At 51.7% G+C, this 25690-nt stretch overlaps 1 protein-coding gene across 1 annotated transcript in view; it reads right to left on the reverse strand.

Moving 5' to 3' along the window:
* Positions 1–25690, reverse strand: part of LOC308131347 (titin-like) — a 224561-nt gene that overhangs the window by 172624 nt on the left and 26247 nt on the right. Inside the window, 12 exon segments of the mRNA XM_080498075.1 lie at positions 13600–13650; positions 13702–13794; positions 14430–14738; positions 15680–15868; positions 17482–17604; positions 17794–18078; positions 18906–19137; positions 19211–19379; positions 19656–19800; positions 19883–20143; positions 23852–24112; positions 25137–25397. Coding sequence (XP_080354201.1) covers positions 13600–13650; positions 13702–13794; positions 14430–14738; positions 15680–15868; positions 17482–17604; positions 17794–18078; positions 18906–19137; positions 19211–19379; positions 19656–19800; positions 19883–20143; positions 23852–24112; positions 25137–25397 — 2379 coding nt within the window.

Consider the following 25690-nt stretch of genomic DNA (forward strand, 5'->3'; position numbering starts at 1 on the left):
CCGATTCGGCGGGTTCAGCGGGAAACAAAACGACAACTGAAGAGAAACACCAAGAGAAAGACCATTTCCTGTGTGAGCAGCTGCTGCCGTCTGATTGGGCGCCCTCACCGTGTCGGCCAATCAGGAACACCGTTTCACTGTGCAAGTCACAGTAACTGGGAACGTTCCCATCAGAGCATTTCCCGGTGGGAAAGTTCCACCTGAACATGAGCGGACTGGAACGTTCCCATTGGGCAGCAGTCGTGTTCACGAAGCTAACGAGGTTAACGAGGCGCCAGGTCACAGCTGCATGAACACACTAGATCTCATCAGCCAATCGGCTGCTGCCACTCGTTGCTATGGTGATTCCAGAGGACGACATGGTGAGACAGAACCAGGCCCCGCTCACACCACAGCCACTTCAAGTGAAAACGCTAAACTGCCTAAACCGAAAAATCCACTTCCAACTCCCACAGTGGTAGTTAGTAGTGGATTACTAGCCACAGTAACTAGTAGTTCTGCACATGCTCAGTAGAGACAATCACAACAAGGTTTCCTCCGCGGTATCATGACTTCATGTTCTCCTGGACTTGGTGCTTTTATTTTGACAGTCAATGTAATAATCCAACTTGGTAGTTTTATTTTGACAAGTCACCGTAATAACAATCCAACTTGGTGGTTTTATTTTGACAGTCACCATAATAAAAACAATGTTTTAAGGGTTTCTGCTGTTGCCGTGGAAATGAACACAACTTTTCTGAAACAAAAATGCGTTTTCACTTGAAATGTTGTCGTTTGGAGGAAAAGAAACACAAGATGAACTAAAAACTGCCAAAGCAAAGAGAAATAATGAGAATATGAACACTGGAGGTTTTTCATCACATCATTAATTCAACCTTGTGCTGCAGCTACTGAGTGACGTCACGATTCAACTGCGGAAAACTTTATTCACACTGACAGAACCATGGAAACAATGTCCACACTACACTGCTTTGAAGTGTTCAAACTATTCATTTTGACAACTCGAGTTGCTGGTTCTGCGGTGAACCACTGGTTGATTTCGAGGAGAACTCGAGTCGGTGGTGAACCACTGGTTCATTTTGAGAAGAACTCGAGTTGCTGGTTCTGCGGTGAACCACTGGTTCATTTCGAGGAGAACTCGAGTCGGTGGTGAACCACTGGTTCATTTTGAGAAGAACTCGAGTTGCTGGTTCTGTGGTGAACCACTGGTTCATTTCGAGGAGAACTCGAGTCGGTGGTGAACCACTGGTTCATTTCAAGGAGAACTCGAGTCGGTGGTGAACAACTGGTTCATTTCGAGGAGAACTCGAGTCGGTGGTGAACCACTGGTTCATTTCGAGGAGAACTCGAGTCGGTGGTGAACCACTGGTTCATTTCGAGGAGAACTCGAGTCGGTGGTGAACCACTGGTTCATTTCGAGGAGAACTCCAGTCGGTGGTGAACCACTGGTTCATTTCGAGGAGAACTCCAGTCGGTGGTGAACCACTGGTTCATTTCGAGGAGAACTCCAGTCGGTGGTGAACCACTGGTTCATTTCGAGGAGAACTCGAGTCGGGGGTTCTGCGGTGAGCGTTCTTGTCTAAAACACCTTGAGCAGCGCCGAGGTGTCTGTGCGGCCGGCAGAGTTGTGGATGACACACTTGTAGTCGCCGGCGTCGCTCTGAGTCACGTTGGTGATGAGCAGGTTGAAGTGACCGGCGGTTTTCTCCTGAATGATGCAGCGACTGTCTGTCACACGTTCTCCGTCTTTGTACCACTCGGCCGTCGGGTTGGGTTTACCGGCTACGAGACACTGGAGGATAACAGGCGTCCCCGACGCGGCAGTGACATCAGTCAAGGGAATAAGACATTTTGGCGGCGTCTCGGTCACCTGGAACTGGAAGCTACACATCTCAGACGACTTCCCTTTGAACTCCACCTTGTCGTCCTTCGCCGGCTCTGCAAACACGTCGAAGTTGATGCTGACGTATTTCTCTCCCTGATCGCTGGTCTCCTTGTCGGTGTTGGCCACTAACCGCACCGCCCGCTGAGACTCGTCCACTTCTTGCTCAAAGTCGAATTCCAGCTCAATTTCCGACACCTGCTCGCCGTCGAACGATGTGTTTCCGACCATCAGGTCGAACTTCTGCGGCTGGAGCTTGGCACTTCCCAGCGACACGGCGGTGAGCTCCCGGCCTCTGCTCTTCCCTGAAAACACTTGAGCGCTTAAGACCACCAGCGAGGCCCGGCACAGAGTTTCTCCAACCACATTGATGGCCCTGCAGGTGTAGACACCGCTGTCCTGGGCGGTGACCTTGCTGATCTTCAAGAAGTGGTTGTCTCCGTCAGAGGAGTGCGAGTACTTGTTGCTGTTGTGGGGGATTTTTTTGTCACTTTTGAACCAGGACACGATGGGAGAAGGAATTCCCATCAGCGAGCACTCGAACATGACCGCGGTGCCCTCCGGAGTTTCCATGTCACAGATGGGATTGATGAACCTCGGAGGCATCTCAGTGACCTCAAATGCTATTTTCAAGTCGTCGTGCTCCTGGGTGACGAAGTCCACGGTACCTTCCTCGTAAATACTCGGCAACACGTCCAGAGATATGATCATGCTCTTGTTGTCGGCCGTGTACTCGGGAATCGTGATGATCTTCACCTGCTTCTCAAACTCCTTCACCTCGTTTTCATCCAACTCCACCTCCAGGAGGATCTCTTGTGGTGATGGAGAACGGGACGAGTCGCCTTCCTCCACGTCGAACTCCATCACGTGTTGATGGGTGACGGCGGGCGGAGCGGGGATGAACCTCACATCCTGTGATACCACAACCACTAACGCAACACTCCTGGCCTCCCCAACGTAGTTGACCGCCTCGCAGATGTACTCTCCCTGATCAGCCTTGGTGACGTTGTCAATAGTGAGTGAGATACTGTCTCCGTCTCGCTCCAGGGTTATCCTCCCGTCCGCCAGCAGCTGGGTTTTGTTGCAGAACCACTTCACTTTGGGGGAAGGCAGACCGAAGACTTCAGCGAAGAATGTCAGTGAATCGTTCTCAAACACTCTTTTCTTGACGAGAGGTTTGAGGAAGGCCGGGGGGATTCCCTGAACTTTCTCTTGAACCGGTCCCAAAGAGCCCCCGCCCCGGGTGAGGAATCGGTTGTCATCGACACTCACATCTTCTGGTTCAAAGCTCTCATTAGCAGGAGAGGTCAAGAACTGAACCGGTGAGAAGAACATCTCACTGGAGTCCCCAGTTGAGGCTCTGTTCTGCTCTACAGGAGAGAATGGATACTCCTGAGGGGTCATGAATCCACCAACGGTATCAGAACCTGGGGTGTGGAAGGACAAGGGAGACTTGGTAGAGGGGGAAGACTCAGCAATCAGCTGTGAGGCCTCTGTTGAGGAACCCGGAGAGTCGCACCTTTCGGCCACCTCAGCTATCTCCTCACTCAAAGTGCTGCCGATCTCGATGGACATCTCGGACTCCGGTGACAGTGGCCGCCCCCAGTCGGTCGGAGGGTTGTAGTAGTCATACACAGCACCGAACGTAACCTCCTCTTCCTCCATGGAGCTGGCTGCTCCACCAGCTGCTCCACCAGCCGTGGTTGACGCTGAGAGACCTTCCTTCTCTCGGTGGACAACCACATCCTCAGACAAACCAAAGGGGTTTTCTCCAGCACAGACTTTAGGCTCCACGGGCTGGAGGTCAATCCTGTCATGTTCCTTCTCGATTTCCTCAACTGCTGTGGACTCTGACCCTTCTGTCACGTCATTCTGAGACTCTGGCATGCTCACAAAGACGCCGCTGTCCATCGAGGGCTCTGGGATCGAGATCAACTCCTCTTGCATTCCCTTGTCCATCCAGGGCTCCAACATTGAGATAAGCTCCACACCAGAGATGTCATCTTCATCACCCACAGGCTCCAGATGTGGTACGAAGTCACGTTCTTCCACAAGTCCTTTGCTCGCACGCTCTAGTCCTTGTTCTGACCTCTCCACAACTCCGGCACTGTGAGGATCGACTGGTTCCTCCGTCCCCGAAGCCTGAGAGCCGATATGAACAGACAAAGATCCCTCAGAAGGACGTTCTTGCTCTGCTTTTACAGAATGTCGTTTTGGTTTGACGGCTCCTTCAGTCTGGACAGAACGTTTAACCGCAGGACCTTTCTCAGGCTGGAAGGGAATGAAGCTGCTGGTGCGGTCGAATGTGTGTTCTCTCCCCTCCTTTGCCATTTCAGGCTCACGCACTACCTCTTCAGAAGGTTGGAGGGGCTTCAGTGGCGTTGGCCTCACCAACTCTGCCGAATCCTGAACCTTCTCTACAAACTCTTTCACTTCATGGTCTCCTGATAAATGTGCTCCCTCCTCCGACTCAGCAAACTGGGAGGCTTCTAGAAACTCGGCTGGAGTTCCGGTGGCGTTGGGTGTGCCTGGGTTTTCTGTGAACACAGTTATTAGCTGATCGGGATGTTCTGCATGTGTGGCTTCAGCTTCAGCCACTTGTTCCTGCTGCTGGAGAGACATGGCCACAGCAGGTATGAACTCCTCTGGAAACTGTGTCTCCTTCCTCAGCTCCGGAGGGGAAAGAGACATCGTCACAGCAGCTAGTGAGTCGGACTCAAACGCCTGTTTCATCTGAGACACATTTATTACAGCTGCAGAAGATGGAAGACCACATCCAGATATCGTGGAAGCTTCCTTTGTTGGACCAATTCGAGATCTGGGGGCTTTGACAGGCAGACCCAAGGAAGTCGGTGAAGGCTGGAGTACCTCCATATGGGTGTTGGCCGGTTGGTGGGCCGTGGTGGGTTTCTCAGGACACTGTCTCACAGATCCAGATGGAGCAAAACCTTTGTCTTCAGCAGTGTCCTTCATCTGCAGTGACACGTCTGAGCTAGTGGTGACTTCTCCCAACTTATTTCGAGCAACACATTTGTACACACCAGTATCAGAGTATGTGAAACCACTGATATACAGGCGGTGCACTTTATCATCCACCTCCAATCTGTATTTTTCTGCCGTGATTTCAAGGAGAACATCGTCAGAGAACCATGTGACTTCAGGAGCCGGTTCTCCGATGACAATGCACTCCAACACGGCAGTGTCGCCCTCTGAGCAGGAGATCTTCTCCAGGCCAGCCACCACACCAGGAGCCTCGCCAACCACATCGAAGGAGAAGGTGAATTTGTGTTTGATGGCCTGAGAGGCTGCTTCGTCAATCGTTATGTCAGGAGTTTTATTGGAGAGGGTCTCGGGTGTCTCCTCGCTCTTTTCCTCCATCATCTGGGGAATGGGCGTGGCAGCGGTGATTCGTATTTCAACAGGAGAAGAGCTCAACGGTTCCTCTGAGGAGCGGCGTCTATGGACCACCGCCCGAGGAACCTGAAGAGTCGCCTTGGCTGAATCCATGTAGGTCTGAATCTCATCGTGGATCTCCTGACTGTCTTGCTCTTCTGTGAGCAACACTTTGTCTTCTTCTTCTGAAGTCATCACCAGCTTTTTGTCAGAGATCTGGAGCGTGGCACTGCAGATGGACTTCCCATGTTTATTGGATATGACACAATCATAAGAACCCTGGTGATCTGTTGTCGGGTAGAAGACTGTCAGCTTTGAGTTGCTCTCTTTGCTCGTGATGTCATAATCAGGGTTGTGGTCCAGCGGATGTCCGTCCTTCAGCCAAGTGACCACAGGAAGTGGCTCACCCTGGAACTGGCAAATGAACTCTGACATCTCACCAATTCTTACTGTGACTGAGCACGTTTCTTTAACAAACACTGGACGAGAGCCTCTGGCCATTAACTCTTCTTCCTTCACTTCTTTTGTTTCTCGACTTTCGTAAACTTTCTCCCTTATAATGGATCTTTCCTTGACTCTTCTTTCTGTGCTGGTTTCACCAACTGGTTTCGATCCATCAGAATCTCTTTCTTCCAATCTTTGACCTGCAACACCTTTCTGTCTCTGTCCACTGCTCTCTCTCTGAGTTCCCATCTCTGTTCTCATTTCTCTTTCCTTCCTCACCTCTGACTGGAAGCGTTGGTTGTCAGATTCATCAGACATCAAAGGAAACTGCTCCTCCACCTCTGTTCCAGGATCTCTGTCGGGGCGGCAGCTCGGCGAGCTTCTCCTGACAGACCAAGGCTCTGTGGAAGGCTGAAGCTTCTCGTCTCCAGCAGAGGGACGTTCATACCCTATGTAGGTTCCACTGGTGGGTTTGGTGGGAGAGTCTCTCTGATCTGGAGAAGCTTGGGCTTTGACAGGAGTGACAGACATTCCATCTAAATTTGCTCCGACAGCAGAATGCCTCGTTATGGAAGAGGAACCAGCAGTTGCACCTTCACCTGCTGCAGCCTGTAGGACAGATGAAGGTCTCTGTGTTGGTGCAGCTGGTTGTGGAGGTTCACCAGAGTGGGTCTGAAGTGGAGTGCCACCAAGTTGGAGTTCGCTCTCCAGTGGTATGACAGAGCCGGACAGTTTGCACTGACTGTCCAACGCCCAGTCAGACTCCAGCTCAGCAACTTCGTCCTGTTCTATAGCGTCTTGTTGCCACTTCAGGATCCGTTGAGCCAGTGCCTCCTCCTCACTCACAAAGTACTCGCTGTCCCTCTGCAGCCGGGTCTCAAGGCCCTCCGTCGACTCTTCTGTGGGAAGTTCTTCGACTGGTGGCCATTGCATCCCGACACCTTCCTGACCTTGGAAACCAGAAGGCCCCACATCAATCATCGCAAACTTCTCTTTGGCTTTTTCTCCCATGGTATCTTTTCCCTTGCGGACATCAGGATGTGGAAATGACTCTGCAGCATCTTCTCCAACCTGGCGGGTCTTCTGGCACCCCCCCACCCAGTCAGACTCCAGCGTTGCCGGTTTCTCTTGCTCCATCAGCACATCTTGTTGCCATTTCATGATCCGCTGAGTTAAAGCCTCCTCCTCACTGACAAACTTCTCACTTTCATTCTTCAGCTCAGATAAGTTCTCCATGGACAGCTGAAGTTCTTGCTCTTCTTTGTCCATCTCAAACAACATCTTGTCTGCTCTGGCTTTTGTTGTTCGTGACGATTCAAGATGCCCCTCGATGGTTCTTGCCTTCATTTTGGGTGATTTTTGTGATAATGTAACCGATGCCCCAGCTTCCATCTCTTGTGATGTGGCCTTCACTGAGGGTACAGCTGAGTCCTCTTGCTTTGATCTACTTCTCACATTCGGTGATCTTGACATGTGTGTGGTGGAAAGTTCTACAGGTTTGCCCACAACCTCCTGCTGGGCATGAGCATGTGTCTCAGGTGCCGGCATTGGTAGGTCCATTTCTGGGTGAAACGCCTCCTCTTCTGACACTGGCACACCTTGCTGCCATTTCCGGATCCTAAGTGCAAGAAGTTTCTCCTCACACTCCATTCGATCAGCTTCTAGACTCTTCTCGTACCGAGTCCTTAAAGACCCCCGATGACCCTCTTCTTCATACACCTCCCATGTTTCTGCTTCTCTGCTGTCAGGTGTTACACCTTCACCAAAGAACCGCTCTTTGGTTGATCTGGTCGGCTCTGGCCTCAGTGACTCTCTGGGTTTGTCCTCTCTCCTAGCCATCAGGGACTCTCTTGGTTTGTCCGCTACCCATGTCCTGAGTGACTCTCTGGGTTTGTCCTCTCCCATGGTCATCAGTGACTCTCTGGGTTTGTCCTCTCCCATGGTCATCAGGGACTCTCTTGGTTTGTCCACTCCCCATGTCCTGAGTGACTCTCTGAATTTGTCCTCTCCCCTAGTCATCAGGGACTCTCTGGGTTTGTCCTCTCCCTGAGTCATCAGTGACTCTCTGGGTTTGTCCTCTCCCTGAGTCATCAGTGACTCTCTGGGTTTGTCCTCTCCCCTCGTCATCAGGGACTCTCTGAATTTGTCCTCTCCCTGAGTCATCAGTGACTCTCTGGGTTTGTCCTCTCCCCTAGTCATCAGTGACTCTCTGGGTCTGTCCTCTCCCCATGTCCTGATTGACTCTCTGGGTTTGTCCTCTCCCCTAGCCATCAGTGACTCTCTTGGTTTGTCCGCTCCCAATGTTCTGAGTGACTCTCTGGGTTTGTCCTCTCCCATGGTCATCAGGGACTCTCTTGGTTTGTCCTCTCCCCTAGTCATCAATGACTCTCTGAATTTGTCCTCTCCCCTAGTCATCAGGGACTCTCTGGGTTTGTCCTCTCCCTGAGTCATCAGTGACTCTCTGGGTTTGTCCTCTCCCCTCGTCATCAGGGACTCTCTGAATTTGTCCTCTCCCCTAGTCATCAGTGACTCTCTGGGTCTGTCCTCTCCCCATGTCCTGATTGACTCTCTGGGTTTGTCCTCTCCCCTAGCCATCAGTGACTCTCTTGGTTTGTCCGCTCCCAATGTTCTGAGTGACTCTCTGGGTTTGTCCTCTCCCCTCATCATCAGGGACTCTCTGAATTTGTCCTCTCCCTGAGTCATCAGTGACTCTCTGGGTTTGTCCTCTCCCCTAGTCATCAGTGACTCTCTGGGTTTGTCCTCTCCCCTAGCCATCAGTGACTCTCTAGATTTGTCCTCTCCCCTAGCCATCAGTGACTCTCTGGGTTTGTCCTCTCCCCATGTCCTGAATGACTCTCTAGATTTGTCCTCTCCCCTAGTCATCAGTGACTCTCTGGGTCTGTCCTCTTCCCTCGCCATCAGTGACTCTCTGGGTTTGTCCTCTCCCCATGTCCTGATTGACTCTCTGGGTCTGTCCTCTCCCCTAGTCATCAGTGACTCTCTGGGTTTGTCCTCTCCCCTAGTCATCAGTGACTCTCTGGCTTTGTCCTCTCCCCTAGTCATCAGTGACTCTCTGGGTTTTTCCTCTCCCCATGTCCTGATTGACTCTCTGGGTCTGTCCTCTCCCCTAGTCATCAGTGACTCTCTGGGTTTGTCCTCTCCCCTAGCCATCAGTGACTCTCTGGGTTTGTCCTCTCCCCATGTCCTGATTGACTCTCTGGGTCTGTCCTCTCCCCTAGTCATCAGTGACTCTCTGGGTCTGTCCTCTCCCCTAGTCATCAGTGACTCTCTGGGTTTGTCCTCTCCCCTAGTCATCAGTGACTCTCTGGGTTTGTCCTCTCCCCTAGTCATCAGTGACTCTCTGGGTTTGTCCTCTCCCCATGTCCTGATTGACTCTCTAGATTTGTCCTCTCCCCTAGCCATCAGTGACTCTCTAGATTTGTCCTCTCTCCTATTCATCAGTGACTCTCTGGGTTTGTCCTCTCCCCATGTCCTGATTGACTCTCTAGATTTGTCCTCTCCCCTAGCCATCAGTGACTCTCTAGATCTGTCCTCTCCCCTAGTCATCAGTGACTCTCTGGGTTTGTCCTCTCCCCTAGTCATCAGTGACTCTCTGGGTTTGTCCTCTCCCCATGTCCTGATTGACTCTCTGGGTCTGTCCTCTCCCCTAGTCATCAGTGACTCTCTGGGTCTGTCCTCTCCCCATGTCCTGATTGACTCTCTGGGTCTGTCCTCTCCCCTAGTCATCAGTGACTCTCTGGGTCTGTCCTCTCCCCCAGTCATCAGTGACTCTCTGGGTTTGTCCTCTCCCCATGTCCTGATTGACTCTCTAGATTTGTCCTCTCCCCTAGCCATCAGTGACTCTCTGGGTCTGTCCTCTCCCCTAGCCATCAGTGACTCTCTGGGTCTGTCCTCTCCCCATGTCCTGATTGACTCTCTAGATTTGTCCTCTCCCCTAGCCATCAGTGACTCTCTAGATTTGTCCTCTCTCCTATTCATCAGTGACTCTCTGGGTTTGTCCTCTCCCCATGTCCTGATTGACTCTCTAGATTTGTCCTCTCCCCTAGTCATCAGTGACTCTCTGGGTTTGTCCTCTCCCCATGTCCTGATTGACTCTCTGGGTCTGTCCTCTCCCCTAGTCATCAGTGACTCTCTGGGTCTGTCCTCTCCCCTAGTCATCAGTGACTCTCTGGGTTTGTCCTCTCCCCCAGTCATCAGTGACTCTTTGGGTTTGTCCTCTCCCCTAGTCATCAGTGACTCTATGGGTTTGTCCTCTCCCCATGTCCTGATTGACTCTCTGGGTCTGTCCTCTCCCCTAGTCATCAGTGACTCTCTGGGTTTGTCCTCTCCCCATGTCCTGATTGACTCTCTAGATTTGTCCTCTCCCCCAGTCATCAGTGACTCTCTGGGTTTGTCCTCTCCCCATGTCCTGATTGACTCTCTAGATTTGTCCTCTCCCCTAGTCATCAGTGACTCTCTGGGTTTGTCCTCTCCCCTAGTCATCAGTGACTCTCTGGGTCTGTCCTCTCCCCATGTCCTGATTGACTCTCTAGATTTGTCCTCTCCCCTAGTCATCAGTGACTCTCTGGGTTTGTCCTCTCCCCTAGCCATCAGTGACTCTCTGGGTCTGTCCTCTCCCCTAGCCATCAGTGACTCTCTGGGTCTGTCCTCTCCCCATGTCCTGAGGAACTGTCCCTCTGCTGCTCCAGCTTGTGTTTGGGAGGACCTCTGTGCCGTTAGCAGCAGTGTGTCTTCAAGTCCGTCTATTCCAGGGGACGTTTGCTTCTTTAAAAGAGTCACTTCCTCTTTCACTTCGGCTTGAAAGGACTTTGCAGCGTCTTGGGGTCTGGCTGCTGCTGCAGGTCCTGGTGCAGTGGAAGCTTCAGGATGTTCTATTTTGGGTGACTGGTGAAGAATTGAGGGGGGGGTTGCCTCCGTACCTGCAGTTTCCTGTCCCTCCACCACTTCCAGTGTGGACGTGATGCCCGTGGGCTCCATGTACCGAGCTTCAGTTTGAAATCTCTCCTCTTCTGCCATCCGACTCCCTTGTTGCCATTTGTGGATCCTCAGTGCCAGAAGTTTGTCCTCACACTCTTTCTGTGCAGCATCCAGGCTCTGGTCGTACTGTTCCCTCAGGGACTCCCCCCGGTGTCCAGGGCTTTCTCTGAAGAACTCCCTGAGTGGTTTGGTCCTCGCCGATTCGATGACGCGAGCTACCTCCTCATCAGTCGGAGCACTTCTTTCACACTCTTGGTTTCCGGCTGCACTTCCCTGGTCGATTACATTTTCAGAGTGCACAACGATTTTGGGGCGGCTCGGCTTCATTTGGACCCTGATGGTCTCCACCTGGTGACCGCCAGCGACCACACCTGGACATTCCCCTGTCCTCTGCTCAAAAGTACCATCGCTCTGAGTTTGAACAACGCTCTCTGCTTTTACTTCCTCCCCTCTGTCTGAGGGCATCGTGCTCGATGTTGTTTCTGTTGGTGGCAAGAAGGTGTGAACGAGCTCGCCTCTCATAATCTGAATGGCTCTGGTCCGGGACTGAGGTTCAAACGAGTGTCTACTGCGAGGCTGTGGCGGCTCCCCGCCCGAGGTTCCACCTGCAATCTCACCCGTGTGACCTTCTCCTGAATCGAAGGCTCGGTGGAAATGCTGGACGTCGGGCAGCGAAGCGGGCTTCACCCTCAGCTTCTCTACGTAATCGGCATAGCTCGACTCGCTGGCGACCGATTCCACCTCAAATTCTGAGGAGGACATAGTGGAGATGGAAAGTCTCTTTCTTTGTTTGACGGCTTTCTGAAGCGTGGTGAGTTTGGTTCTTACCTCGTTGTGGAGGCTCTCTGTGTCGCTGAACCTCTCGCTGTACCTGTCGCTGCACCGGTCACTGAACTTATCGCTGAACCTGGTACCGGTGCGCCGATCGCAGTAAATGTCACTCAACCGATCATTAAAGCGCTCCGACCGCTCGAACATGGGTGGAGGGGATGGCGCGCGCTCGGACGCCGTCTCCAAGCGTTTGGACTCCTGATCCGGCTTGCTCTCTTTGGAGTGTGAACCGGACCGGAAGTAAACGGTACGAACCAGACTGCCCTGGGCCCGAGACCTCCCCTTATGAACTTTGGACATCCGGTCAAACGGAGAGCCGACACACCGCAGCTCCACCCGAATCTTACGCTCCTTCCTCTGCTCTGCCATGGTGTCTACACTCTCGTGGGCTCTGGCAGAGCGTCTAACGGAGCCCAGGTAGTTGGCCGAGCGCTCTACTCTCAGCGAGACCAGCAGTGACGCGGTGGACTCAGCCGAACCCTCCGAGTTGAGCGCCATCACCTTATAACTACCAGAGTCCTTCTCTTGGACACCGTCAATCACCAGACAGGAAGTGTGCAGGTGCACCCTGCTGTCGGTGCAGATCCGGCGTCGCTGCTCTTTAGCAATGGACCTGTTGTTGTGAAACCAGAGGACGGTCGGCGGAGGGAACGCCACCAGTTTACACCGTAACTCTACCGGGTCGCCCTCCAGCACCGACTGGAACTTCAGCTTCTTGGTGAACGACGGCTTGATGTTTTCAGTCCAAGAGCTGACGGACGCCACCGGGCCGTGGTCCGGGACGTCCTCGGGGTCGGAGAAAGCAGCTCTCGGCTGTCCAGACGCTCCTCCGTCACTTTGCTGGTAGAAGATCTCTGTGAAGACAAGCGGAGATCCGTCAGAGTCTCGGCGGGAAGCGGACAGGAAACCATGAATGAATCATTAATGGAAATGAAATGCATGCTGGGAGTCACAAAGCTGGAAGAAATAAGTTCACTCACCATATTTGTTCGAATAAACGCAAGACTTGATTCTTTTTATTAGAAACCTGCAGGAAGTTTTGATCCATCGTCTGCGGAAATTTCTTCAAAACATAAATTGTTTAATTATTATTAGGAGCATTTTTCCACGTGGGGCTTCTCACATTCACGTCTTTGACTTTTGGACGGTTGCTCAACTTTGCCGCTACAATATTCCTCACCTGACTTGCAGACAGGAGAATAAACGCCCTTTCTAATCCCTGAGCCTAAGCGGTGCACGAGTGTCCAAACTGAGGTCAAAGGTCATGAAGCTGGACAAAAGGGTGAGAAGGCGTTTATTCGAACTAATATAGTTTTACTGGTGTTATTTCCAAAGCAAACCACAGGAGTCACGTTCCACTATCTGCAAGCCAGGCGGAGAAATATTCTGCAGGAGGAAGGAACCGGGTTCCAGGTGCAGGGAACCGAAAGAACAACCCTTCGTATCTTTTAAGTCCGGAAGCTTTAAAAGATTTGTGGGGAGAGACGAGAGGAACCTTGACATGCCAAGAGTCAGAAACACTGGACAGGCAGAACCTTGTGCTGTGGTCAGCAGAGGAACCAGGGGAGAACCTGGACCTCTGCAGAGGAACCCGGAGAGAACCTGGACCTCTGCAGAGGAACCAGGGGAGAACCTGGACCTCTGTAGTGGAACCCGGGGAGAACCTGGACCTCTGCAGAGGAACCAGGGGAGAACCTGGACCTCTGCAGAGGAACCAGGGGAGAACCTGGACCTCTGTAGTGGAACCCGGGGAGAACCTGGACCTCTGCAGAGGAACCAGGGGAGAACCTGGACCTCTGTAGTGGAACCCGGGGAGAACCTGGACACGAGGACATGCAGACCAGGAGCCTGGCGGCTCGTCACCGTGGGTCCACATGCATCCTTCAGCAGACCGTCACAGTGAGAACCCCACCCAGCCCCGGGGAACCCTGTCCCTCCTGCCCTCACGCTACTACTACACCCAGGAGGACCCAGGAGGACCCGGGAGGGCCCGGGGGGACCCGGAAGGACCCGGGAGGGCCCGGGAGGAGCTGGTAGACATGGAGGCTTACCTTTGACTTCCTGCTCGATGCGGGCCTCGATGTGCTGGTGGACCTGAGTCTCTGTGGAGGAGAAACACCTGGTTAGTTGGTGGACCAGGACTCCTGGCTCACCAGGGGTCCTGGTCCACCAGGGGTCCTGGCTCACCAGGGGTCCTGGTCCACCAGGGGTCCTGGTCCACCAGGGGTCCTGGCTCACCAGGGGTCCTGGTCCACCAAGCCTCAGAACCACAACAACAGTGGAACCCAAACGTCTCCAGTCTGGTTCTACACCTTCATGAGTTTGTTGGACTTCCAGAGGAATTCTAGACCAAAGATCTCCTCTGGAACATCTGGAACCTCCTGAGGAACATCTGGATGGTGAGCACAGCTCACATGGTTTTAACGGGAGGTGAATGAGGAGGAGGCGGAGGAGGAGGAGGTGGAGGTGATGGAGGAGGAGGAGGAGGACGACGACGCATCCCACAGTCCAACACGCCGACAGAAAGTGAGATCAGAGGTTAGAAGGATCTGGTTGGGTTCTGTGTTCAGGAGGAGGAGGCGGTGGTGGTGAAGGAGGAGGAGGAGCAGGTGGAGGAGGAGGAGGAGGCGGTGGTGGTGAAGGAGGAGGAGGAGCAGGTGGAGGAGGAGGAGGCGGTGGTGGTGAAGGAGGAGGAGGAGCAGGTGGAGGAGGAGGAGGCGGTGGTGGTGAAGGAGGAGGAGGAGCAGGTGGAGGAGGAGGAGGCGGTGGTGGTGAAGGAGGAGGAGGAGCAGGTGGAGGAGCAGGAGCAGGTGGAGGAGGAGGAGGAGGAGGTGGTGGTGTTGAAGGAGGAGGAGGTTGAGGAGCAGTATTCAGCCGTTACCTTGGTCCTCCCTGCTGACGGAGAGCGTGGCAGAGCACGCCGCCTCGCCGGCGGCGTTGGCGGCCCGGCAGGTGTAGCGGCCGGCGTGCTCGGCGAAGGCGTCCACGATGATGAGCGTGGCGGCGCCGGCGGCCTCGTCAAAGTGAAACACCAGGTTCTGGTCGGGTCGCACCGGCTGCCCGTCGTGGAACCAGCGGACGTCTGGCGGCGGCGAGCCGGACAGCAGCGCGTGGAAGCGAGCGACCTCGCCGTGCAGCACGCTGCAGCTCGCCACGGGACGCACGAACACCGGCGCCACCGGGGGACGTCCTGCAGCGGGGCGTTCAGGGACTTCACGTTAAACTCACGGCTGAGTTGGCGCGAGTGTTGAAGGGACAACACAAGGACATGAGGACAGGAAGACATCGGGGGACATGAGGACATGAGTAAATTAAGACATCAGGACAGGAAGACATGAAGACATCAGGACACAAGGACATGAAAACACGAAGACATCGGGGAACGAAGACATGAGGACATTAAAACATGAAGACATCAGGACACAAGGATATGAGGACATGAAGACATGAGGACATGAGGACAGGAAGACACGAAGACATTGGGAACGAAGGCATGAGGACATGGAAACATCAGGACATGAGTAAATTAAGACATCAGGACATGAGGACAGGAAGACAGAAGACATCAGGACACAAGGACATGAAAACACGAAGACATCGGGGAATGAAGACATGAGGACATGGAAACATCAGGACATGAGTAAATTAAGACATCAGGACATGAGGACATGAAGACATGAGGACATGAGGACATGAGGACAGGAAGACACAAAGACATCGGAGAACGAAGACATGAGGACATGGAAACATCAGGACATGAGTAAATTAAGACATCAGGACATGAGGACATTGAGACATGAGGACACAAAGACACAACGGCATGAGGACACTACGACACAAGGACATGAAAACACGAGGACGTGAAGACATGAGGACACGAGGACACAGAGGTTGGGGAAGATATTCCTCACTGGTCCTTTACTTGACATTGAACTCTTATAGGCTCCGCCCCCACGGGAGGCACCAATCAGGATCTTCCCAGAATGGGCGGGTCATTTTCCAAGAGGTCTGATTGGTCAGGAGGCGGAGCTTCTCTACTGGTGGATCTCTGATCCAGAGCTTCACTTGTTCCCTGCAGAACCCGCCCGTGGACCGAAGACGGTGAGCGGTGGACGAGGTCATGTGACTCACCGTCCAGCGTCAGCGTGGCGGAGCAGGCGGCGGCGCCGGCGGCGTTGGCGGCCCTGCAGGTGTAGCGGCCCTGGTCCTGCGAGGAAACCCTGTAGATCTCCAGCTGGCAGCCGTCGTCAAACTGAGACATCCTGAAGGCGTCTGACGGACGCAGTTCCTCGTCCTCGTGGAACCAGCTGATCGTCACGTCTGGAACAGGACGGAACGTCACAGGAACGTAGAGGAGAGAGAACGATAGAGAACGATAGAGAAAGATAGAGAGGATAGAGAAAGATAGAGAAAGATAGAGAACGATAAAGAAAGATAGAGAAAGATAGAGAAAGATAGAGAACGATAAAGAAAGATAGAGAACGATAGAGAACAGTAGAACAGTAGAGAACAGTAGAACAGTAGAACAGTAGAGAACAGTAGAGAACAGTAGAACAGTAGAGAACAGTAGAACAGTGTAGAACAGTAGAACAGTAGAGAACAGTAGAGAACAATAGAGAACAGTAGAGAACAGTAGAACAGTAGAGAACAGTAGAAAACAATAGAGAACAGTAGAGAACAGTAGAAAACAATAGAGAACAGTAGAACAGTAGAGAACAGTAGAGAACAATAGAGAACAGTAGAACAGTAGAGAACAGTAGAGAACAATAGAGAACAGTAGAACAGTAGAGAACAGTAGAGAACAGTAGAGAACAGTAGAACAGTAGAGAACAGTGTAGAACAGTAGAACAGTAGAGAACAGTAGAACAGTAGAGAACAATAGAGAACAGTAGAGAACAGTAGAGAACAATAGAGAACAGTAGAACAGTAGAGAACAGTAGAGAACAGTAGAGAACAGTAGAACCGTAGAGAACAGTAGAGAACAGTAGAACAGTAGAGAACAGTAGAGAACAATAGAGAACAGTAGAACAATAGAGAACAGTAGAACTGTAGAGAACAATAGAGAACAATAGAGAACAGTAGAACTGTAGAGAACAGTGTAGAACAGTAGAGAACAGTAGAACAGTAGAGCACAATAGAGAACAGTAGAACAGTAGAGAACAGTAGAACAGTAGAGAACAGTAGAGAACAATAGATAACAGTAGAACAATAGAGAACAATAGAGAACAGTAGAACAGTAGAGAACAATAGAGAACAATAGAGAACAATAGAGAACAGTAGAACTGTAGAGAACAATAGAGAACAATAGAGAACAATAGAGAACAGTAGAACAGTAGAGAACAATAGAGAACAATAGAGAACAATAGAGAACAGTAGAACTGTAGAGAACAGTGTAGAACAGTAGAGAACAGTAGAGAACAGTAGAACTGTAGAGAACAGTGTAGAACAGTAGAGAACAGTAGAACTGTAGAGAACAGTAGAGAACAGTAGAGAACAGTAGAACTGTAGAGAACAGTAGAGAACAGTAGAGAACAGTGTAGAACAGTAGAGAACAGTAGAACAGTAGAGAACAGGAGAACAGTAGAGAACAGTAGAGAACAGTAGAACTGTAGAGAACAGTGTAGAACAGTAGAGAACAGTAGAACAGTAGAGAACAATAGAGAACAATAGAGAACAGTAGAACTGTAGAGAACAATAGAGAACAATAGAGAACAGTAGAACTGTAGAGAACAATAGAGAACAATAGAGAACAATAGAGAACAGTAGAACAGTAGAGAACAATAGAGAACAATAGAGAACAATAGAGAACAGTAGAACTGTAGAGAACAGTGTAGAACAGTAGAGAACAATAGAGAACAGTAGAACTGTAGAGAACAGTGTAGAACAGTGTAGAACAGTAGAAGGTGGAGGCTGGACAGGAAGTGACTCCTCACCATCTCCTCTCACTCGACATTGGAATCGCGCCGTTGCTCCGTCAGGCGCCGTCGTGTTGACCAGCGGAGACGTCACAGTGGGCGGAGCCAGGGGGGCGGAGTCTGGAGAGACGGGCTCTGACACTGTGGGGGGAAGGGCAGGTTTATCTCTCTCTCTCTCTCTCTCTCTCTCTCTCTCTCTCTCTCTCTCTCTCTCTCTCTCTCTCTCTCTCTCTCTCTCTCTCTCTCTCTCTCTCTCTCTCTTCTCTCTCTCTCTCTCTCTCTCTCTCTCTCTCTCTCTCTCTCTCTCTCTCTCTCTCTCTCTCTCTCTACCTTCCACGGTGAGCGTGGCGTTGCTGCTGGCGCTGCCGTGAGCGTTGCTAGCCGTACAGGTGTAGGTGGCGGCGTCCTCGGGGAACGCCTCGATGAGCAGCAGCGTGTTCTCGCCGCCGTCCTGCAGGAACTTGCATTTGAAGCCGGCGGCCAGCGCCTGCTGGTCCTTGAACCAGGAGACGTGCGGGGCGGGCAGCCCCCCCACCTGGACGGAGAACCGCGCCGGCCGGCCCGCCGCCACCGACACCGGCTGCATGTGGCGAAGGATCTGAGGAGGCTCCGGGACTGAGGGCGGGGCAGAACGACGATACGCTGACGACTGGGACGTCTCTGGAACAACCTCACATTCTGAAGTCCTCTGTGACCCCACCCCTCTACTGACTCCACCCTCTGTGACCCCACCCTTCTACTGACTCCACCCCTCTGTGACCCCACCCCTCTGTGACTCCACCCTCTGTGACTCCACCCCTCTGCTGACTCCTCCCCTCTGTGACTCCACCCTCTGTTGACGCCACCCCTCTGTTGACGCCACCCCTCTGCTGACTCCACCCCTCTGTGACTCCACCCATCTGTTGACGCCACCCCTCTGTGACTCCACCCTCTGTTGACGCCACCCCTCTGTTGACGCCACCCCTCTGCTGACTCCACCCCTCTGTGACTCCACCCATCTGTTGACGCCACCCCTCTGTTGACGCCACCCTCTGTTGACGCCACCCTCTGTTGACTCATCCCCTCTGTGACTCCACCCTCTGCTGACGCCACCCCTCTGTTGACGCCACCCCTCTGTTGACGCCACCCCTCTGTGACTCCACCCATCTGTTGACGCCACCCCTCTGTTGACGCCACCCCTCTGTTGACGCCACCCCTCTGTTGACGCCACCCTCTGTTGACTCATCCCCTCTGTGACTCCACCCTCTGCTGACTCCACCCTCTGCTGACTCCACCCTCTGACTCCACCCTCTGTTGACGCCACCCCTCTGCTGACTCCACCCCTCTGTGACTCCACCCCTCTGTGACTCCACCCCTCTGTGACTCCACCCTCTGCTGACTCCACCCTCTGTTGACGCCACCCCTCTGCTGACTCCACCCCCTGGAGTGTGAGTGGGACTCACGGTTGACCCGCAGGTGGGCGGAGCTCCGATTCTTGCCGGCAATGAAGGTGTACTCGCCGGCGTCGCTCCGGTAGGTCTCGGTGATGGTGAGGCGGTGCAGCCGGCGCACGGTGACGTAGCTGAAGCGCTCCTCGGCAGAGAAGTGGATCTCCACGCCGTTCCGCAGCCAGCGGCCCTCCACGTCGTCCTCGTTCACCTCGAACTCGAAGGTCGCCCGCTGCCTCTCCAGAACCTGAGGGTGGGAACCCGACGCCGTCAGCGATGGTCGGCCGACGAGCCTCTCCACCGACGCCACGCAGACTCACCGTGACGTGGCGCTCGGCGGGTTCTGAGATCCGGACGTCGCGGCCCTCCACCGTCAGCCGGGCCCTGGACACGCTGGAACCCGCCACCACCGAGTACTCGCCGGCGTCCGACATCCGCAGCGTCTGAACCATCAGGCGGTGGACGAACTTCTCGGCCGTCACCACAAACCTGAACACACCGCGACAGGAAGTCACACTCCCAAACAGGAAGTCACATTCCCAAACAGGAAGTCACACTCCCAAACAGGAAGTCACACTCCAGAACAGGAAGTCACACTCCAGAACAGGAAGTCACACTCCCAAACAGGAAGTCACATTCCCAAACAGGAAGTCACACTCCCAAACAGGAAGTCACACTCCCAAACAGGAAGTCGAAACTAAGAGGAAAGGTTTTTAACAATGAACTGTTCAGATTAGCGTCTCTCTGGGGGCGGGGCTAACCCACCTCTCTTGTGACAGGTCCAGCTCCTGGCCGTCCTTCATCCACACCGCCGGCACGTTGGGCTCTGACAGCTCGCACTCGAACACCGCCTTCTTCTTCTCCGTCACTTTCAGGTCTTTGATTTTCTTGGTGAACTCCACCACACGAGCTGACACACACACACACACACACAGAGTCAGTGGGCGGAGTCAGTCTGTAGAACTGGCCCCCCTCCTGGGAGTCCACGTTACCTTCTACGAAGAGATTGGCGGCGCTAGCGGCGGAGCCGGCCACGAAGCGATACTCCCCTCCGTCTCCGAAGTGAACGTTCCGGATGGTGAGCGAGTGCGTGAGCTGCCGGCTGCGGAGCTGGCAGCGCTCCGATGACCTCACCTCCACGCCGTTCTTCAGCCACTTGTAGCTCACGCCCTCGTGGTTGACCGTCACCTCGAACGTGACGGTGTCCTTCTCCTGAGCGTTCAGGTCCTTCAGCATGGACGTGACCAGGACGGCTGCAGGCGCAGAGCACAGGTGGCGTCAGACACACGGGCTGGAGCTCCGCCCCCTCTGCCCACAGCTCCGCCCCCTGCCAGCACACTATTCCACCAGTACTGCTGATGTCAGACCAACCTCAGAACGTCACACTGACCTCAAACTGACGTTACGATGAAATCAAACTGATATGATAAAATCATACTAATGTGATGATAAAATCACACTGATATGATAAAATCATACCAATGTGATGATAAAATCACAGTGACGTTACGATAAAATCACACTGATATGATAAAATCACACTGACGTGACGATAAAATCAGTGACATGATGATAAAATCATACTAATGTGATGATAAAATCACACTGACGTGACGATAAAATCAGTGACGTGATGATAAAATCATACTAATGTGATGATAAAATCACACTGACGTGACGATAAAATCACAGTGACGTTACGATAAAATCATACTAATGTGATGATAAAATCACACTGACGTGACGATAAAATCAGTGACGTGATGATAAAATCATACTAATGTGATGATAAAATCACACTGACGTGACGATAAAATCAGTGACGTGATGATAAAATCATACTAATGTGATGATAAAATCACACTGACGTGACGATAAAATCAGTGACGTGATGATAAAATCATACTGACGTGATGATAAAATCACAGTGACGTGATGATTAAATCACAGTGACGTGATGATAAAATCACAGTGACGTGATGATAAAATCACACTAGCGTTATGATAAAATCACACTGACGTGACGATTAAATCACAGTGACGTGATGATAAAATCACACTAGCGTTATGATAAAATCACACTGACGTGACGATTAAATCACAGTGACGTGATGATAAAATCACACTGACGTGATGATAAAATCACACTAGCGTTATGATAAAATCACACTGACGTGATGATTAAATCACAGTGACGTGATGATAAAATCACACTGACGTGATGATAAACTCATACTAATGTGATGATAAAATCACTGACGTGATGATAAAATCACACTGATGTGACGATAAAATCACACTGATGTGATGATAAACTCATACTAATGTGATGGTAAAATCACACTGACGTGATGATTAAATCACAGTGACGTGATGATAAAATCACACTGACGTGATGATAAACTCATACTAATGTGATGATAAAATCACTGACGTGATGATAAAATCACACTGATGTGACGATAAAATCACACTGATGTGATGATAAACTCATACTAATGTGATGGTAAAATCACAGTGACCTTACAATAAATCACACTGACGTGACGATAAAATCTCACTGATGTTACAATAAAATCACACTGATGTGACGATAAAATCACACTGATGTGATGATAAAATCAAACTGACGTTACAATAAAATCACACTGACGTGATGATAAAATCATACTAATGTGATGATAAAATCAAACTGACATTACAATAAACTCACACTGACGTTACAATACAATCACAGTGATGTGACGATAAAATCACAATGACGTTACGATAAAATCAGTGATGTGATGATAAAATCACAATGACGTTACGATAAAATCATACTAATGTGATTATAAAATCGCACTGATGTGATGATAAAATCACAATGTGATGATAAAATCACACTGACGCTACGACAAAATCATACTAATGTGATGATAAAATCACATTGACGTGATGATAAAATCACACTACGTTACGATAAAATCACACTGACGTTACGATGAAATCACACTGACATGACGATGAAATCATACTGTGATGATAAAATCACACTGACGTGACGATGAAATCAAGCTGATATGATGATAAAATCATACTGACGTGACGATGAAATCAAACTGATATGATAAAATCATACTAATGTGATGATAAAATCACACTGATGTGACGATAAAATCATACTAATGTGATGATAAAATCATACTAATGTGATGATAAAATCACTGACGTGACGATAAAATCATACTAACCTCACAGTAATAATAAAATGACAGTAATAATAAAATCACAGTAATAATATAATCACACCAACCTCAGTAATGATAAAATCATACTAACCTCACACTATCATAATGTAAATATGAAACTAACTTCAGGCTCGTGTCACAATAACGTCACATTAACTTGATGCTCGTCGAACTTTGATCTTTCAACTAAACTTACTTTTGTTTTTGTTTTTTTCAAAGATGAAAATGATTCAATAATTCTTTGAAAGTGTCAACCATGTTATTTTCACACATCTTTCATCATTTTCCATGACGACAATAATAATTCCTTCGTTCACAGAAAACTTTTTGTTGTTCTTTTGTTCGTTTGAAAAATTTTCCACGTTAATTTGAAAATGAATCAAAACACTTTTTTTCATCTTGAGAAAAACGTGAATATAGTAAATGTTTTCAGGATTGAATATAGGTACTTCAGTAAAAGTACTTGATTACTTCTTGGCCTGTTTGGATAAGAATTGTGAGAAACGTTTTCAGTGTGGAACAGAAATCCTGAGAAAGTTCGTTAGCTGGTTAAACTGCGTTAGTACGACTCGTTATCCCAACACAAAACCAAGCAGCTACAAATTTCAGCGGGAGCTTTCAAACCCAAAATGTTGATTTCAGTTCAAAATAGAGAAAAATCAAAAATAGAGAAAAGACGGTTCAGTTATCGTCTAAAGATCCGAGGAAAAGAAGAAGCTGCACGTCGGAAATGTTCAGCTGTGTCTGGTGACGTTTAGCTAGCGCACCGTGGGCGAGGTTCTGCTGAGGTTCTGGAGTGGTGAGGTTCTGTATGAAGGGAGGTTCTGAGAGGTTCTGGTGGGGTGAGGTTCTGAGAGGTTCTGTGTCATGAGGTTCTGGAGTAGTGAGGTTCTGGTGTGGTAAAGTTCTGAGAGGTTCTGGTGTCATGAGGTTCTGGAGTAGTGAGGTTCTGGTGTGGCAAAGTTCTGAGAGGTTCTGGTGTCATGAGGTTCTGGTGTGGTGAGGTTCTGGTGTGGTGAGGTTCTGGTGTGATGAGGCTCAGGTGAGGTTCTGGTGTGGTGAAGTTCTGAGGTTCTGGTGTCATGAGGTTCTGGTGTGGGGAAGTTCTGAGAGGTTCTGGTGTCATGAGGTTCTGGTGTGGTGAGGTTCTGGTGTCATGAGGTTCTGGAGTGGTGAGGTTCTGGTGTGGTGAAGTTCTGAGAGGTTCTGGTGTCATGAGGTTCTGGTGTGGTGAGGTTCTGGTGTGGTGAGGCTCTAGTGAGGTTCTGGTGTGGTGAGGCACAGGTGAGGTTCTAGTGAGGTTCTGGAGTGGTGAGGTTCTGGTGTGGAGAAGTTCTAGTGAGGATCTGGTGTGGTGAGGTTCAGGTGAGGTTCTAGTGAGGTTCTGGAGTGGCGAGGTTCTGGTGTGGAGAAGTTCTAGTGAGGATCTGGTGTGGTGAGGTTCTAGTGAGGTTCTGGAGCACCCTGGGCTCTGGGCTGGTCGTCAGAGGAGCAGAAGGAACCAGAAAAACCAGGTCGTCACCAGAGGAGAAGTTTCAGGTCTTTATTGAGCTGAACTGTCAGTCTGGTTAGTCTGTGAAGGTTAATCTTCAGGTTAGAGTGAGCGGGTCCTCAGGGACTCTGAGGGGGGAGGGGGGGGGGGGGGGGGCTAGTGGTGCTGGGGGAGGCAGGGGGGGGGGGGGGGGGGGGTTCAGCTTTTGGCTTTGGCTCGGACTTTGAACGTGGTCTTACGGCTGACGGTGAGCGTGGCCGACACGCGGTCGTTCCCGCACACGAAGGTGTACTCGGCCGAGTCGTGGCGGCTGGTGTTCACGATCTTCAGCTGGTGCAGCTTCCCCTGGACCACGATCCGGAACTTCTCGCTCATCTCGATTTCCACGCCGTCCTTCAGCCACGTGGACGGAACGTTGAAGTGCGACACCTCGCACTCCAACGTGGCCGCCTGCGTCTCCGGCACCTCCACGCTCTTCAGCGGTCTGGTGACGCGCAGCGCTGCAGGGGCACAGAGCTCCACGTCAAGGTCTGGAACCTCCACACACAACTGTTGGAACACCTTTCCTATATTTTGAGGACCAGATGCTAGACCTTCCTGGACTCTGGCCTTGACCAGGTGGAGGTCTGGAGTGGTCTAGTGACCTTCAGAGCCATGTGGTCTGGAGTACCAAGGTGAAGGTCTGGAGTACCAAGGTGGAGGTCTGGAGTGGTCTGGAGTTGAGGCCCCAACAAACACCTTCAAAACTCCCCCAGGCCAGGACCACACAGACCATCGTGTACCTGCCCAGAAGAGGGTCACTGGGGCACACTGCTGAAGCCAGGCCCAGGGTGGAGTCCCCACCCTCCCAGAGCCAGGCCCAGGGTGGAGTCCCCACCCTCCCAGAGCCAGGCTCAGGGTGGAGTCCCCGCCCTCCCAGAGCCAGGCCCAGGGTGGAGTCCCCACCCTCCCAGAGCCAGGCTCAGGGTGGAGTCCCCACCCTCCCAGAGCCAGGCCCAGGGTGGAGTCCCCACCCTCCCAGAGCCAGGCTCAGGGTGGAGTCCCCGCCCTCCCAGAGCCAGGCCCAGGGTGGAGTCCCCACCCTCCCAGAGCCAGGCCCAGGGTGGAGGGTTAGGTTTTCCACCCTCCCGCCCTCCCAGAGCCAGGCCCAGGGTGGAGTCCCCGCCCTCCCAGAGCCAGGCCCAGGGTGGAGGGTTAGGTTTTCCACCCTCCCGCCCTCCCAGAGCCAGGCCCAGGGTGGAGGGTTAGGTTTTCCACCCTCCCGCCCTCCCAGAGCCAGGTCCAGGGTGGAGTCCCCTTGGGTACAGGACCTCGTGTATAGGACCTTGGGTGTAGGGGGGAGCCCTCCAAGTCTCTCGTGGAGCAAAGAAGAGATCAGATTCCTGGTTTGCTCCACGAGAGACTTGGAACAAACGAGAAGAACAGAGGGAAGTCGGAGGAGACAGATATCTGGAATCAAGACCTCATACGGACTAAGAGGGAACCATGATGGACGTGCGGTCCAGTTCTAAGATGCAGTGGTACCTTCCACGGTGAGCGTGGCGCTGCACTGCAGGTGTCCCACCACGGCCGTGTACTCCCCGGCGTGGCTGAGGTCCACGTTCTGCAGCAGCAACTTGTGAGCTTTCCTCTCCGACAGGATCTTGCACTTGTCGCTGGACTTGAGCTCCACGCCGCCAAACAGCCAGCGCACCGGCACGTCGTCGTGTGATAGGCTGATCTCAAAGGAGGCGGGGCCGTCGAGCAGAGCGTTCACATCTTTCATCTTCTTCACAATCTTGATTGCTGGAGACACAAAATTGATACTTTGAGCTCTGGAGACATGTAACAGACAATCAAGAGCAGCGACATTATCAACAGGGTCACAAAGTCTGAGCTCAACCAATTAGCAGTTCTAAATCCTGAAGTAGTGAATAGAAAACAACTCAAAAGCTTTATACCATGAAAACAGATCAGTAAAGGTCTGAATCAGGGTCAGGCTTGGGGTCTGGGGAGGGGTAAAGGGTAAGGGTAAGGGTCTGGATGTCGGTCAGGGTCTGGGTAGGGATCTGGGTAGGGGTCAGAGTCTGGGTAGGAGT

The sequence above is a fragment of the Blennius ocellaris genome (assembly GCF_963422515.1).
Source record: "Blennius ocellaris genome assembly, chromosome: 6".
Taxonomy (NCBI): domain Eukaryota; kingdom Metazoa; phylum Chordata; class Actinopteri; order Blenniiformes; family Blenniidae; genus Blennius; species Blennius ocellaris.